The sequence below is a fragment of the Sinocyclocheilus grahami genome, unplaced genomic scaffold, assembly GCF_001515645.1.
Source record: "Sinocyclocheilus grahami isolate Dianchi unplaced genomic scaffold, SAMN03320097.WGS_v1.1 scaffold692.1, whole genome shotgun sequence".
In the NCBI taxonomy this organism is placed as follows: Eukaryota; Metazoa; Chordata; class Actinopteri; order Cypriniformes; family Cyprinidae; genus Sinocyclocheilus; species Sinocyclocheilus grahami.
Genome location: NW_015505871.1, coordinates 764025 through 779283, shown reverse-complemented (window position 1 = coordinate 779283; position 15259 = coordinate 764025). Strand labels below are relative to the sequence as shown.

Below are 15259 nucleotides of genomic sequence, written 5' to 3'. Positions count from 1 at the left end.
CACAGGAAAATTTCTGCATTTTTAGATTTTCAAAAAAACTCATTCTGAATTATTTATAAGCCTTTTGAATTACGGGGACACTGAAAATGTCCTCATAAATCACCTTCTCGTTGTAATACCTATGTTATACCCATGTTATTATACAAATTTGTGTCCTCATAAACCACATAAACATGCACACACACACACACAAAAATATATATTTTAAAGAATGTTGGTAACTAAATAGTTGCTGGTACCCATTGACTTAATATGGAAAAAAATACCGTGGAAGTCAATGGCTACCATCAACTCTTTGGTTACAAACATTCTTCAAAACATCTTCTTTTGTGTTCAACAAAAGAAAGAAACTCATACAGGTTTGGAAAAACTTAAATGATGACAGCATTTTCATTTTTGGGTGAACTACCGTTTAACTTAAAACCGTTACTAAAATATGAGTCCATTAACCTTAATAAAACTTGCATTCGTGAAAAGGTGGTCTGGTCTGAATCAGGAGAGAAATCTGCACAGATCAAGCACCGTTTACAAGCCAAAACAGCTCTAAACAAATATGTGGCTGGATTTTGATGTGAGAGACAACAGGAGATGGACTTTTTCGCTGGAGGAAGCGTTATTATGGATTATGGACACATATTTTGGCCAGGAGCAACTTTTTAAAGTTAAAAACATCTTAATGATGGATGTTGTTTCAGCTTTTGTCTTCTCCAGATATTAACTGATGGACTGGAGTGGTGTGGATTATTGTGATGTTTTTATCAGCTGTTTGGACTCTCATTCTGACGGCACCCATTCACTGCAGAGCATCCATTGCTGAGACACTGATGCAATGCTACATTTCTCCAAACCTGATGAAGAAGCAAACTCACCTACATCTCAGATGGCCTGAGGGTGAATAAATATTCAGCACATTTTCATTTGTGGATGAACTTTTCCTTTAAATCTCCATTACAAAGTTTCCCCACACATCCAGGGCATGAATTAGGCTGGAAAACAGATTTGGCCCCTTTTTTTGTCCCGTTGCAGCCATATTAACTGGGTTATCATGCTGAGAGATGATTCTGATGTTCCCAAGCATTATAAAGCTCTTATCCTGCTCCTCCATTCAAAGACGGGCCCGCTCCTCACGTGGCACACACAGAGGTAATTAGTCTGGGTGACTAAGGAAGATGCTGTGTTTGATGTCACAGGGAGAGGCCTGATAAGAGGAGAACGGGCTTCGGCATCGATAGTCTTCTGTTGCGGGGCTGCACGGTGAGAAATACTGATGATGCAGCTGGAATAGTGGTGTACGCAGGTACATTTCATCACCACATTAAGCATTACACTTCACAGTACTGTGTGCTCACATGGGATACACTAAAATACACTACATTTACATTTGCATTTAATCATTTAGCAGATGCTTTTATCCAAAGCGACTTACAAATGAGGACAATAAAAGCAATCAAAACCAACAAAATAGCAATAATATGGAAGTGCTGTGACAAGTCTCGGGTTAGCCTAGCGCAGTTCACGTAGCAAGTACACATTATTTTTTAAACAAATAAAAAGGAGATAAAATAGATATAGTGCTAGTTTTAGAGAGTCAAGTTATTATTATTATTTATATTATTATAATAATTAAAAAGAAAACAAGGAGATAGAATAAAAATAGAAAAGAGAGTGCTAGTGTTAGAGGGTCAAGTTTTTTAACAAATAACAAGAAAACAAAAGTAGATAGAATATAAATAGAATAGAAAGTTCTAGTGTTAGAGGGTGAAGTTTTTTAACAAATAACAAGAAAACAAAAGTAGATAGAATATAAATAGAATAGAAAGTTCTAGTGTTAGAGGGTGAAGTTTTTTAACAAATAACAAGAAAACAAAAGTAGATAGAATATAAATAGAATAGAAAGTTCTAGTGTTAGAGGGTGAAGTTTTTTAACAAATAACAAGAAAACAAAAGTAGATAGAATAGAAATAGAAAAGAGAGTGCTATTATTAGAGCATCAAGTTTTTAACAAATAACAAGAAAACAAAAATAGATAGAATAGAAATAGAAAAGAGAGTGCTATTGTTAGAGCATCAAGTGTTTTAACAAATAACAAGAAAACAAAAGTAGATAGAATAGAAATAGAATAGAGAGTTCTAGTGTTACAGCGTCAAGTGTTTTAACAAATAACAAGAAAACAAAAGTAGATAGAATAGAAATAGAATAGAGAGTTCTAGTGTTAGAGGGTCGAGTTTGTACCTTTTTTAACCCCGAAGGATGCATATTAATACCTTAAAGAGAAAGTTCACTCAAAAATGTAAATACTGTTATCAGCAAACTCTAAGAAGATAGCAAAGACATTTATAATTTTGCACAAGATTTCTAGTTCAAATAAATTCTGCTTTGAACCTTCTATTTATCAAAGAATCCTGAAAAAACGTATCACAGTTTCCACAAAAATATTAATATTATAATGATTTCTGAAGAATCGTGTGACACTGAAAACTGGAGTAATGATGCTGAAAATTCAGCTTTACGTCACAGGAATAAATTATATTTTAAAGTATATTAAAACAGAAAGCAGCTACTTTAAACTGTAATAATTTTTCACAATATTGCTGCTTTTACTGTATTTTAGATCAGAAAGTTAACAGATGTTTAATCAATCGATCAATGCATGCAGCCTTGGTTGTCTTTCGAAAACATCAAAAAAACTTTATATTTATTGTTTTACTTACTAAATTACTTTCTCGTTTTTTTCTTTAGTTTTCCCATATCTCATCTGCAAACTGTTTTGTTTTTATAAGTCATAATGCACATTTTCATTCATCATCCCTGATTCTCATTTGTAACAATAAAGCCTAATATACTGTGACTGTAACGTCTAATAGCGCAATAAGCCCATGCTATACTGCTAAACTCTGTTTCTTAAGTCTTTAACATCCCATTTACACCGGCAGCGACGCAACAAACTAGAACGCTCTCCTATTATAATCAATGAAGCTGTCTGTAACGCGAACATATAATAGGCGCATTATATTGCACACAGATGGCAGCTGAAGTTTTCTGTAGCCCACTGTTTCTCTTCTGATAAATTATACACATGGCATGGCTTATAAATGGCCGTTGCTATTTTACAAATGTTCTTGTTTTAACACCATGATTTATTCATTGCAGGACACGAAACCAAATCCATGTTAAACAACAGTGGGCCCAGGTACAAACGCAGCAAGATCGAGAGGAAGATGAATACGGATGTGCTCTTCTGCGTGGTTCTTCTATTTTTCATGTGTCTCATCGGAGCCCTGGGTACAGTACAGGGAACAAGCCTCTCGATAATTCAAGACGCACTACACGCTGAGCACAAAGTACATTACTTTAACATACAAGCTACAAAATGATGCTTGGATTCTGAACTGGGTCTGTGTCTGTCCTTGAGATAAAGAATAAAGTGTTGTTACGACCTCACGCAATCCTCACTCTCTTTTCCTTCTGTAAGGCGTGAGCCTAAGAAGGACACTACAGACATCCAGAATAGCTCACTCACACGCCAGTGTCTCATGAAAGCAATGATTAAGCTCTCTCTCTCTTTCTCTATGGTTCAAGCTCAGTGATGCTTCATTGGAATATCTGCATTGAAATACAGTACTGTCAAAAGCAATGTCATTAATGAATGTAAATGTCTCTTTCTCACAGGCCATGCGATCTGGTTGGAAACGTTTACCAGCAAGCCCTCATACATCGTCCCTGAAAGTAATGGCAATTATACTCCTTCAGTCCTAGCAGGATTTTACATGTTCTTCACCATGATCATCTTACTACAGGTACACAATCAGTCACTCACACGGCATATGTGACCCTGCAGCACAAAAGCAGTGTTGAGTCGCTGGGGTATATTTGTAGCAACAGCCAAAAAAACATTGTATGAGTGAAAATTATAGATTTTTCTTTTATGCCAAAAATCATTAGGACATTAAGTAAAGATCATGTTACATGAAGATATTTTGTAAATTTCTTACCGTAAATAACTCAAAACTTAATGTTTGATTAGTAATATGCATTGCTAAGAACTTCATTTGGACAACTTTAAAGATGATTTTCTCAATATTTAGATTTTTTTGCACCCTCAGATTCCAGATTTTCAAATAGTTGTATCTCAGCCAAATATTGTCCTATCCTAACAAACCATACATCAATGTAAAGCTTATTTATTCAGTAAGTTGTATAATGTATAAATGTATAAATCTCAATTTTAAAAAAATTGACCCTTCTGACTGGTTTTGTGGTCCAGGGTCACATATGTTAAGTACGTTTAAGTGACAGTAATGGCTGTGTTTCATCAAAACTAACTAGTTTTAAACTTAATTTCTTCACCCCCATTTAGCCTAAAGGGATAGCTCAGCCAAAAATGAAAATGTTGTCATCATTTACTAACCCTCAAGTTGTTGAACAAAAGAAGATATTTTAAAGAATGTAGGTAATAAAAACAGTTACTGGTAGCCATTGACTTCCATAGCACTTTTTTTCCGTACTGTGGAAGTCAATGGGTACCAGCAGCTGTTTGGTTACTAACCATATCTTCTTCTGTGTTCAGCAGAAGAATGAAATTCATACAGGTTTGTAACAATTGAGGGTGAGTAAATGATGATAACTTTTACATTTTTGGGTGAACTATCTCTTTAAAATGTTGATTTTGGACTGTTGCACTTCAGAGACCTTGAGCATTGTTACTGTATCAAACGACAAAATTCATATAACAATATCAGAATTGTGATATTCAGGTTGCTGTAGTAAAACTTCAGTTTTTTTTATCAAATGTAAAGCATCTATTTATGTTTATTTATTTATATAAAACGTCCCATGTTTTTGCAGAAGACCATGCTAGCACATGGTTTTTGCTCATTACAAAAAAAAAATAAATAAAAAATAAATTTCTTAAACATTTCACACCTTGGTAACATTGGACCATTTCTGCTGCATTGCGTTTTTTTCAATTTTCAAACAAATTGTATATAGTGACGCTCAAATTACTATAAAACACAATGATCAGACTAATTTTTTTCTTTAATTTATGGAAATGTAGGATGATCAGTTACTACAAACCAATATTTTGGTCCTAAACTAGCTGGCCCTGACTAAGTAACATCTTAATTTATCTAAGTTTGCAACACTGACGTATTTATTTATTTACATTTATGATTTTAAACTGTATCTAGATGTCCAAAATTTTAAAATTTAAATATGAAATAAATCTAAAATAAAATTGCTTATAATATTTAGTTTCACCTTCTGAGGTGAAATAATATTCTAATATTTAGTTTCACCTTTCCTGAAGGTTAAGCACCTCTTTTCACCCGTTTGTTGATAACAAAAAAATCCTTAGTTAAAAGCCCCTTAACTGACACCGTCCCACCTGTGGGATGCTTGGCGCTCTTTTTTGTTGTTGTCCTTTTTCTCTATCAAATCTTTTTGTAATCATCATGAAGTATATATCATTTGAAAGCTTAGAAGCCCAAGATAGACTATTTAGAAATCAGACATTGCGTTACCATAGAAATTATACTTTAAAATCTTTTGGCAGTCTCCTCCCCCTTAGCGGGCGGTGTCAAGTGTCATATTACAAAATGCATTATGGTCTTTTAGAATCAAACCTTTTTATAATCTTGACAAAAAACATATCATTGGAAATGTCTGAGTCTCAGGATTCCATATTTGCTGGTTAATTTGAGATCGAAGTAATATTGACAGAGAAATCTAGACATATGTGACAGAAAAATGCGTTACAAATGTTTTATGGAGTTTGGATGGCACCCGGTGGCTGTTTGTGGTATGATGCCCTAAATAAACTCTCACAGGAATCTCAATTTTTTTCATATCAACTTCAAATTTGGAACATAACTTGTTTAGACATAAGGCTTTAATTTTATACCAATTTTAGAGTAAAACCTGTTATGTAAAATATTTATAATAAATAAAATAAAATAAAATTAATATAGTGCATTTTATTTACAGTACATTTCAGTACATTACTTTCATTTTTTTTTATCCATTTTTTAAAATACTTTTGCAATAATCTACTGACTTTCTTCTTTAAAAAGAGACCAACCTTAGGTCTGTATTCCAAAGTCTTAATAAATTACAACAATTTAAGTTTGGATAGTGCACTTTCATGCCTAGCTTTATATTGCACCATGTTCATTGAAAGAGCCAGAGGCTGAGATTGCAGATGTTTATCTGGCTCCTAACACTAATTTTTCCAGGACTTTCTCTCCAGGTGATGATCCCTGTTTCACTGTACGTGTCCATTGAGCTGGTGAAGATGTGGCAGATCTTCTTCATCACTCAGGATGTGGAACTGTATGACGAGGAGCTGGACAGTCGGGTCCAGTGTCGTGCTTTGAACATCACGGAGGACTTGGGACAGATCCAATACGTCTTCTCGGATAAGACAGGGACGCTCACAGAAAACAAGATGGTGTTCAGGCGCTGCTCCATCATAGGGACTGAATACTGTCATGAGGAGAACGGTGTGGTTGGAGAGTTTGTCTCTGTGCTGATTACTATAATATAAGCTTTTAAATAGGGCTGCCCTCAACTAAAGATTTTTCTGGTCGACTAGTAGTCGTTCATTTTAAGTATTAGTCGACTAATCGTACGTTTATTAATAAACCATTTAAATCATGCTAATGAGACTTTAATTGCCTACATAGCCTAATAAGCGCTCAAGCACACGCATAAAGCTTGCCACAGCTCACAGGCAGAAGTAATGATGAAGAATGTGTCAGGGAAAAACAGTATGATTAAACTGCATTAACATTTTAATAATCTATTGATAAACTGGTGTTTTCGGTTTAAGAGATTAATTTGGCGACACTGACTCGTCATGTCCACAGTGGATGCACCTGCATGCAAGTTTCATACAGATTACATAATCTGAGAATATATATCTATATATATATATATATTCAGATTTGAATAGTTTCATTTGAAAGTAGACATTTCCCTCTCTATAGATATATTTTTCATGTCTGTAAGGCAAGTATACACGGAGTTTCGTGCTCAAGTTCACAGAGACCGAGACGGCAGAAAGCCCATCCTGTTTGCCTTCATTATTTTACAAAAGCGCAACGTTTTGTTGTTATAGTGAGTGCACACAAATAAACGTTGAGGCTTTACAGATTCTAAAGATGTATTTCTCTTATCTGTAAGACCAAAGTGACGGAGTATTTTAAGAGCAAGTGAGCGCATCCATCTGTCACACTGTGAGCGCGCTACTGTTCAGATACTTGAATAGCACACATTTTTCTAGGTTAACATTAGATTGAGTGGCCATGCTAATACTTACATATTTCAGATGATAAGCCATATTTGATGTCGATGAATGATAGGCGAGCGTTTGGATATACTGTATTACCACAAAATCCAGCCGTTAATAACATTTTGGTCGATCAAGCCTCTTCTTAACTAAAGGTTAGTCGACTATTAGGGGGCAGCCCTACTTTTAAATATTTTTAATTTGTTCCACAATATTTATCTCTTCTATTTTGTTTTATTACAATTTTGCTTTTATAAAGCAAAAATGTAACAATTTTTGAAAATTTTTATTTAAATGTTTTTTTTAATTAAAATGTTACATTTTAAAAAAGTTTTTCAAATGTATTATTTTTTTATTCCTTTATTTAGTTTTTTACTTTTTTTGTTAAATGTTTACTTTAATTTGCTGTAAATTGGTATAATTAGTTTAAGCATTAATAAGGGTGGCTGTTATTTTTGGCGCTCCTCAGCTGCTCGTTTGGCGGTCCTCAGTGGAGCAAATGAAGAGGAGGAGGTCACTATCTACCAACAGACAAAGCTTCCTCCGCTCTTCCCTCTGGAAGAATTACAGGACGTCCACGCAGGAGACAAAAATCACGCCAACACTCAAGTCACAGCTGCCAATCGGCGCAGATCAAAAGTGGAAGCAGGAGCCCAAAGTGACATGGCCTTCAGCAGTCCTCTGGTGAGAACATAGATCAAAGTGTTTTCGGGGTGAAGGTTGGGAATCCAGGATGATTTGTTTTAAAAGAAATGTCTCTTTCAGGCTTATTGTAAGTATGTGACTCTACCTACATTTTTGCAAACTCCAAAAGCATACCTATACATACAATGCAGTATCCAGCTGAAATGAACACTAAACAGTAAAACAGCTTTAATTTCTGTTCACACAAATTATGATTACAGGGCCGATTATCGATTAATAAAGACTTATTTTTACACAGTTCCTTGCACAATAGTGTTATGCCCTCAGCACTTTTACCATAGTGCATGATTTGTAAACAAATACATTTTGATGTTTGCAGAACATACTGTAACCAGTGTATACATGACTTTTCTAATTTAGTAAACTTGCTCAGTAGCACACCTGGTACAGTGGACATTTAATGCAATGCTTGAATACGTGCATTAACCAATATAATAAAATACGGCCACAGTCATGTTTAAAGGGATAGTTCACCCAAAAATGAAAGTTTTTCAAGTTTTTCTCTCTTCTGTTTAATACAAAAGAAGATATTTTGAAGATTGTGGGTCACCAAACAGTTGACGGTAGCCATTGACTTCCATAATATTTTTGTTTCCATACTATGGAAGTCAACGTCTACCGCCAGCTGTTTGGTGACCAACATACTTCAAAATATCTTCTTTTGTGTTTAACAGAATAAAAAAGGTACAAGTTTGGAAAAACATGAAAAACTTTCATTTTTGGGTGAACTTTTCGTTTAAGTCTTTTTTTTATTTTTTATTATTAAAACAAGAAAACATATCTGCCAATGGGGTAAGAAAAATACCCTTTGTTTTCCCTTTGAATTAAGTTTATTTTTCTTACCCCATTAGCCGATATTTGTTCTTGTTTTAAGCAGAAACTAACAAAATTTATAAATTTTTCAGATAATATCTTGATTTAAGAATGTTTAGATATTTGTAACGGAAAATAAGAAAATAATTCAGCAGATAAGAGAGAAGCTCTCAGATGCCCAACCAATAAAATAATCAATTATTGCAAATGACAGCATATTAAATAATTTGAATAAAGCCGAAATGTGTCATTGATTTCTGACCCATTCTCCTGCATTCTCACGGTCTGCCCCGCAGATGGCCGAGCAGTTTGGTGTCAGTTATGAGCACAGCGATGCTGGCTCTGATCTGCTGGGTTTCGATCTGTTGACATATGGGGCCGCCGGGGTGCATTAAACATGGGCTACTGATACTGTACAGATCGCCTCGCGTCCCACTGCCTCTTCCCATGAAGTCGCGCTTTTTGTTGTCGTACGATGTCGTGTCATTTTCCGTCTATGGAAACAGACTGCATGGTCTTGTTGTGCATGATGTAATCGCAGCCGTATTTCCTCAAACAGGAAACAGTGGTGGTTCCAGACAGGAAGCTGATGCTGGAGGTGGACCGTCAGATGGCGAGCATCCAGACCGGGCCCTACCTGGACTTTTTTCTGGCTTTGGCCATCTGCAACACAGTGCTGGTTTCCTCAGTGACGGCCCAAAGACAGAGGGTGAGAGCGAACGCTGACCTTGCTGGAGCCGAGAGGGTTGGGGACGTGCTCAGCGCTCTGATACACAGCACAAAAACTGTCTAAACATTAACAATAATAGCCCGCCATGTAAGCTACGCCTCTTGCACACTGAGTACCTGTGGCCGCAGTCTCGTTGCCCTGAGATATTTTATTGCTGCCCCTGCATGACTAATTCTTCTTTGGCTAGTGCTTCGTTTTATAATTACTGCATTTTAATTCTCAAGCAAGCACTTACTTGGTGCAGGCAATTAGATTTTTCATCAGTCACATGTCAGTCAACCACACATCCGTAATGAGTCGAGTCTGAGAGAGAAGTTTAGCGTAGCTGAGGATCCTTCACTGCTGGTCAGCGCTAATTTCCCAAATTGCACTTGAGGACCCCGAGCGAAGCACTTTGTCCAGGGTAGGAATTATATTTGGCCTCAGACCTGTAGCACTGAGACGTTCAAAGACATCGGGTCAACATTAATTAAGCTGATTACCAATGGAGCATGATTGTATCACCCTGGGTCCATCACAACTTAAGAGGCAGTCACAATGTATGCGGATTCACAGCACCTGAAGAACTCCATTATTAGTGTCTTTTAAAGCGTTATGAAGGAACATGGGCTCTGTTTCAATATTTGCAGGATTTCAGGTTTATCATAATTAACCGAGCACACAGTTATAAAAGAAAATCTGATTTAAATGATTCATTTCAGAATTGGGTTTTTACCAATTATACATAGTAAAAAACAAACAAACAAAAAAAAAATATATATATATATAATGCTTTTAAATACAACATCTACCTTTATCTCTACAGAGAGTAGACTATTTGTGATATTACAAATAACCAATATGTACACTACCGTTCAAAAGTTTGGGGTCAGACTCAGAACGATTTTTGCTCGCCAAGATTGTGTATTTGATTAAAATTACAGTAAAAACAGAAATATTGTGAAATATTCTAATTTAAAGTAACATTTGCATTTTTCATAAATTTAATTACATTTTCAGCATCATTCCTCCAGTCTTCAGTGTCACATGATCTTCAGAAATCATTCTGATATGCTGATTTTGCTGCTCAAGAAACGTTTATTCTTCTTCATATTTATCAGTTATTATCATGATACATTTTTAAGGATAATTGATGAATATGAAGTTCAAAAGAACAGCATTTATTTGAAATAGAAGTGTTCTGTAAAATTATAAATGTCTTTACTGTCAGTTTGATCGATTTGATGCATCCGTGCTGAATAAAATAATATATATATTTTTTTTAATTGCATGTGAATTTCACATGCAATGTTAAGAAAGACTTAGGCTGTGTTCAAAAAGCATGCATACTATTTCTGTAGCATGCATACTGAGCACAAAATGGAAATTGCCAGTTTGCACAGAATGCCTACTGTATTTGTCAAATAGTGTAGAGAAGAGTGTACACAACAGATCCCATTGTGCTGGATACATTATCCTACAATGCAATGCACTTGTGAAGTAATGTTTTTTTTTACTTCGTTCTTGATTCATCATTTGAACAGACTGTCAAAATTAAGACTTTATTAAACAGACTTGATAATTCATTTTGGACATAAGTGAACTCTACGAGCTAAATTGGCATGCAAGGTTTCAAATGCCTTTAAAAAAAATGCAATAGTGCAGTAATGAAGCAGTAATACTGGTGTAATAATGCAGTATTCTATCATTCTGTACAGCATCTGTCAAGCAATGAATTCTTGCACTTTTCCAGGTCAAAGGGCGCCGTAACTCCTCATACTCAGGAGGTTCATTTCATAACATGCAGCAGTGGTTCAGAAAGTGTGCTCTGGGAAAAGTTTTCACCTCCATGAAGTTCTTCAAGAGAGGCGGGGAGACACTCGCAGATCCTTTCTCCACGGATGAAGACGAGTCCGACGGGTTTCACAGCTCCGATGTCTCAGACGCCACGGGGCAGAAGGGGATTTCGAGTGAACGCAAGGTTAAAAGCAGTCCGTCTGGGTCAGAGGAGGTGTGTTACGAGGCCCACAGCCCAGATGAGGCCGCTCTCATACACGCTGCAAAGGCTTATGGGTTCAGCATGGTGGAGCGCACTCCTCATTATGTGACTGTCAAGCTGCCCAATGAAGCGCTGCTGAAGTTTGAGGTGTTGGACATCCTGACCTTCGACTCCACGAGGAGGAGGATGTCCATCATAGTGCGACATCCACACACTAAAGAAATCACCATGTACACGAAAGGAGCTGATTCAGCCGTCATGGAGAGACTGGGGAATGTGTTTTCAGGTGAGCATGAAGGATCAAAAACATGAAGCAGCGTACACCATTCAAAGCTTTGGGCTCAGTATTTAAATACAACATCTACCTTTATCTCTACAGAGAGTAGACTATTTGTGATATTACAAATAACCAATATGTACACTACCGTTCAAAAGTTTGAGGTCAAAATGATTTTTGCTCGCCAAGATTGTGTATTTGATTAAAATTACAGTAAAAACAGAAATATTGTGAAATATTCTAATTTAAAGTAACATTTGCATTTTTAATAAATGTAATTACATTTTCAGCATCATTCCTCCAGTCTTCAGTGTCACATGATCTTCAGAAATCATTCTGATATGCTGATTTTGCTGCTCAAGAAACGTTTATTCTTCTTCATATTTATCAGTTATTATCATGATACATTTTTAAGGATAATTGATGAATATGAAGTTCAAAAGAACAGCATTTATTTGAAATAGAAGTGTTCTGTAAAATTATAAATGTCTTTACTGTCAGTTTGATCGATTTGATGCATCCGTGCTGAATAAAATAATATATATATTTTTTTTAATTGCATGTGAATTTCACATGCAATGTTAAGAAAGACTTAGGCTGTGTTCAAAAAGCATGCATACTATTTCTGTAGCATGCATACTGAGCACAAAATGGAAATTGCCAGTTTGCACAGAATGCCTACTGTATTTGTCAAATAGTGTAGAGAAGAGTGTACACAACAGATCCCATTGTGCTGGATACATTATCCTACAATGCAATGCACTTGTGAAGTAATGTTTTTTTTTACTTCGTTCTTGATTCATCATTTGAACAGACTGTCAAAATTAAGACTTTATTAAACAGACTTGATAATTCATTTTGGACATAAGTGAACTCTACGAGCTAAATTGGCATGCAAGGTTTCAAATGCCTTTAAAAAAAATGCAATAGTGCAGTAATGAAGCAGTAATACTGGTGTAATAATGCAGTATTCTATCATTCTGTACAGCATCTGTCAAGCAATGAATTCTTGCACTTTTCCAGGTCAAAGGGCGCCGTAACTCCTCATACTCAGGAGGTTCATTTCATAACATGCAGCAGTGGTTCAGAAAGTGTGCTCTGGGAAAAGTTTTCACCTCCATGAAGTTCTTCAAGAGAGGCGGGGAGACACTCGCAGATCCTTTCTCCACGGATGAAAACGAGTCCGACGGGTTTCACAGCTCCGATGTCTCAGACGCCACGGGGCAGAAGGGGATTTCGAGTGAACGCAAGGTTAAAAGCAGTCCGTCTGGGTCAGAGGAGGTGTGTTACGAGGCCCACAGCCCAGATGAGGCCGCTCTCATACACGCTGCAAAGGCTTATGGGTTCAGCATGGTGGAGCGCACTCCTCATTATGTGACTGTCAAGCTGCCCAATGAAGCGCTGCTGAAGTTTGAGGTGTTGGACATCCTGACCTTCGACTCCACGAGGAGGAGGATGTCCATCATAGTGCGACATCCACACACTAAAGAAATCACCATGTACACGAAAGGAGCTGATTCAGCCGTCATGGAGAGACTGGGGAATGTGTTTTCAGGTGAGCATGAAGGATCAAAAACATGAAGCAGCGTACACCATTCAAAGCTTTGGGCTCAGTAAGGCTGCGTTTATTTGATCAAAAATACAGTAATATTGTGAAATATTATTAAAATGGAAAACAGCTGTTTTCTATGTGAATATCTGTTAAAATGTAATTTATGTCTGTGATCAAAGCTGTATTTTCAGCATCATTACTCCAGTCTTCAGTGTCACATGATCTTCAGAAATCAGTATAATATGCTGATTTGCTGCTCAAGAAACATTTCTGATTATTATCAATGTTGAAAACAGTTGTGATTATTTATTCAGCTTTCAGATGATGCATACAACTCAATTATGACTGGTTTTGTGGTCCAGGGTCACATATAGTCACTGTGGCAGATTTGAATGTGTGTGTGTCATTTGTTTTTCACAGATATGACACAAGTGGATAGTGAGGAGAAGCAAATTGCTGTAAAAACCCAAAAAGACCTTGACATGTATGCCAGGAATGGATTACGGACGCTGTGCTTTGCCAAAAAGGTAGATGTTCTGTAGAGATCGTTGTAGTAAGACTAAATGTGTTGAGCAGTGGTGCTGATGGAAAGCTGTGTGTTTTTCTCTGAAGGTCATCAGTGAGCAGGAGTTCAGGGCCTGGTCTGCTGTCAGACAGGAGGCGCTGTCAGCCATGGATGAGAAAGAGGAGCGTCTCATGGAAACCGCAAACTTCATCGAAAGCAACTTCACTTTGCTGGGTACAGTCTGCGCTCCCTTCATGTGCCACTGATGATTGTCACTCTTAAAAATAAAGCCTCCAAAAGGGGGATTTGTTTGCAGCAGGGCCACAGAAGAACTATTTGGGGTTTCCCAGAAACCCTTTCAGTGAACACTTCATACAAGAACCATTTCTTAGTGTGAAGAGGATGTTAATTAAAAAAATTAAATAAACAAGGTTCTTTACTTTTTCCACTGTAAAGAACCTATGGAAGCTTGTTTTTTTCTTGCTATTGTGAGTTAATATCGTGCAGTTCTGACTTTTTTCTCTGAATTCTGAGTTTACATCAAATCTGGGTTTTTTTCTGCCAAGGAATAAAAAATTGTGAGTTTTTATCTCACAATTTTGAACTTTTTTCCCCCTGAATTTTGAGGTTTTTTTTTTTTTTTTTTTTCTGAACTAAGTTCATTGTGACTTTTCATCTCACAATTCTGACTTCTGAGTTTACATCTCACAGGTTTGATGTTTTGTCTTTGTTTGTTTTTTTGCTCTGAATTCTGAGTTTACATCTCACAATTCAGTTTTATTGTTTCTGCCATGGTTTAAAGGGATCCTATTATGCTTTTTCACTTTTTAAACTTTAGTTAGCCCAAAGTTCACTTCAAAAGGAGCTATTTTATTTAACAGAAATCACTTTTCAAAAACTACAACGAACGACTTGTTTGGACTACAACGCATATTTTCCGGGATTTGTGATATCGCAAATATCAACGAATGGGACGAGACCTGGTTGAGCTGCACTAGAGAAGGCAACGGGTGTTATCACTGTGTCAGAGACACGCTAGCTTTCCCAAGGCAAGACGAACTTAGAGCGGTTACAATCATCCAGGTTTAAATCACGCTCAAATTGATTTGATATTGACGCAATATTTACACTGAAGCTCACAGGCGGCTATGATAAGGGGCATGACATTTCCCGACCAGGCGCCGAGTGGTGCCAATCACAGCACACACTGACCCAGCTAACCAATCACAACACACACTGGCCCAGCTGACCGTTCACAACACACACTGGCCCAGCGAACCAATCACAACACACACCGGCCCAGCTGACCAATCACAGCACACACTGGCCCCGCTGACCAATCACAGCACACACTGGCCCCGCTGACCAATCACAGCACACACTGGCCCCGCTGACCAATCACAGCACACAC

The 15259-nt window shown here is 36.9% G+C and overlaps 1 protein-coding gene across 1 annotated transcript in view; it reads left to right on the top strand.

The window, feature by feature from the left end:
• Nucleotides 1–15259, top strand: part of LOC107559612 (ATPase phospholipid transporting 10B) — a 42537-nt gene that overhangs the window by 16523 nt on the left and 10755 nt on the right. Inside the window, exons 4-12 of the mRNA XM_016243512.1 lie at nt 1191–1297; nt 3151–3282; nt 3670–3797; nt 6248–6500; nt 7758–7972; nt 9366–9515; nt 11269–11800; nt 13776–13870; nt 13956–14082. Of these exons, the coding sequence (XP_016098998.1) occupies nt 1191–1297; nt 3151–3282; nt 3670–3797; nt 6248–6500; nt 7758–7972; nt 9366–9515; nt 11269–11800; nt 13776–13870; nt 13956–14082 (1739 nt within the window). The remainder of the gene's footprint in view (nt 1–1190; nt 1298–3150; nt 3283–3669; nt 3798–6247; nt 6501–7757; nt 7973–9365; nt 9516–11268; nt 11801–13775; nt 13871–13955; nt 14083–15259) is intronic.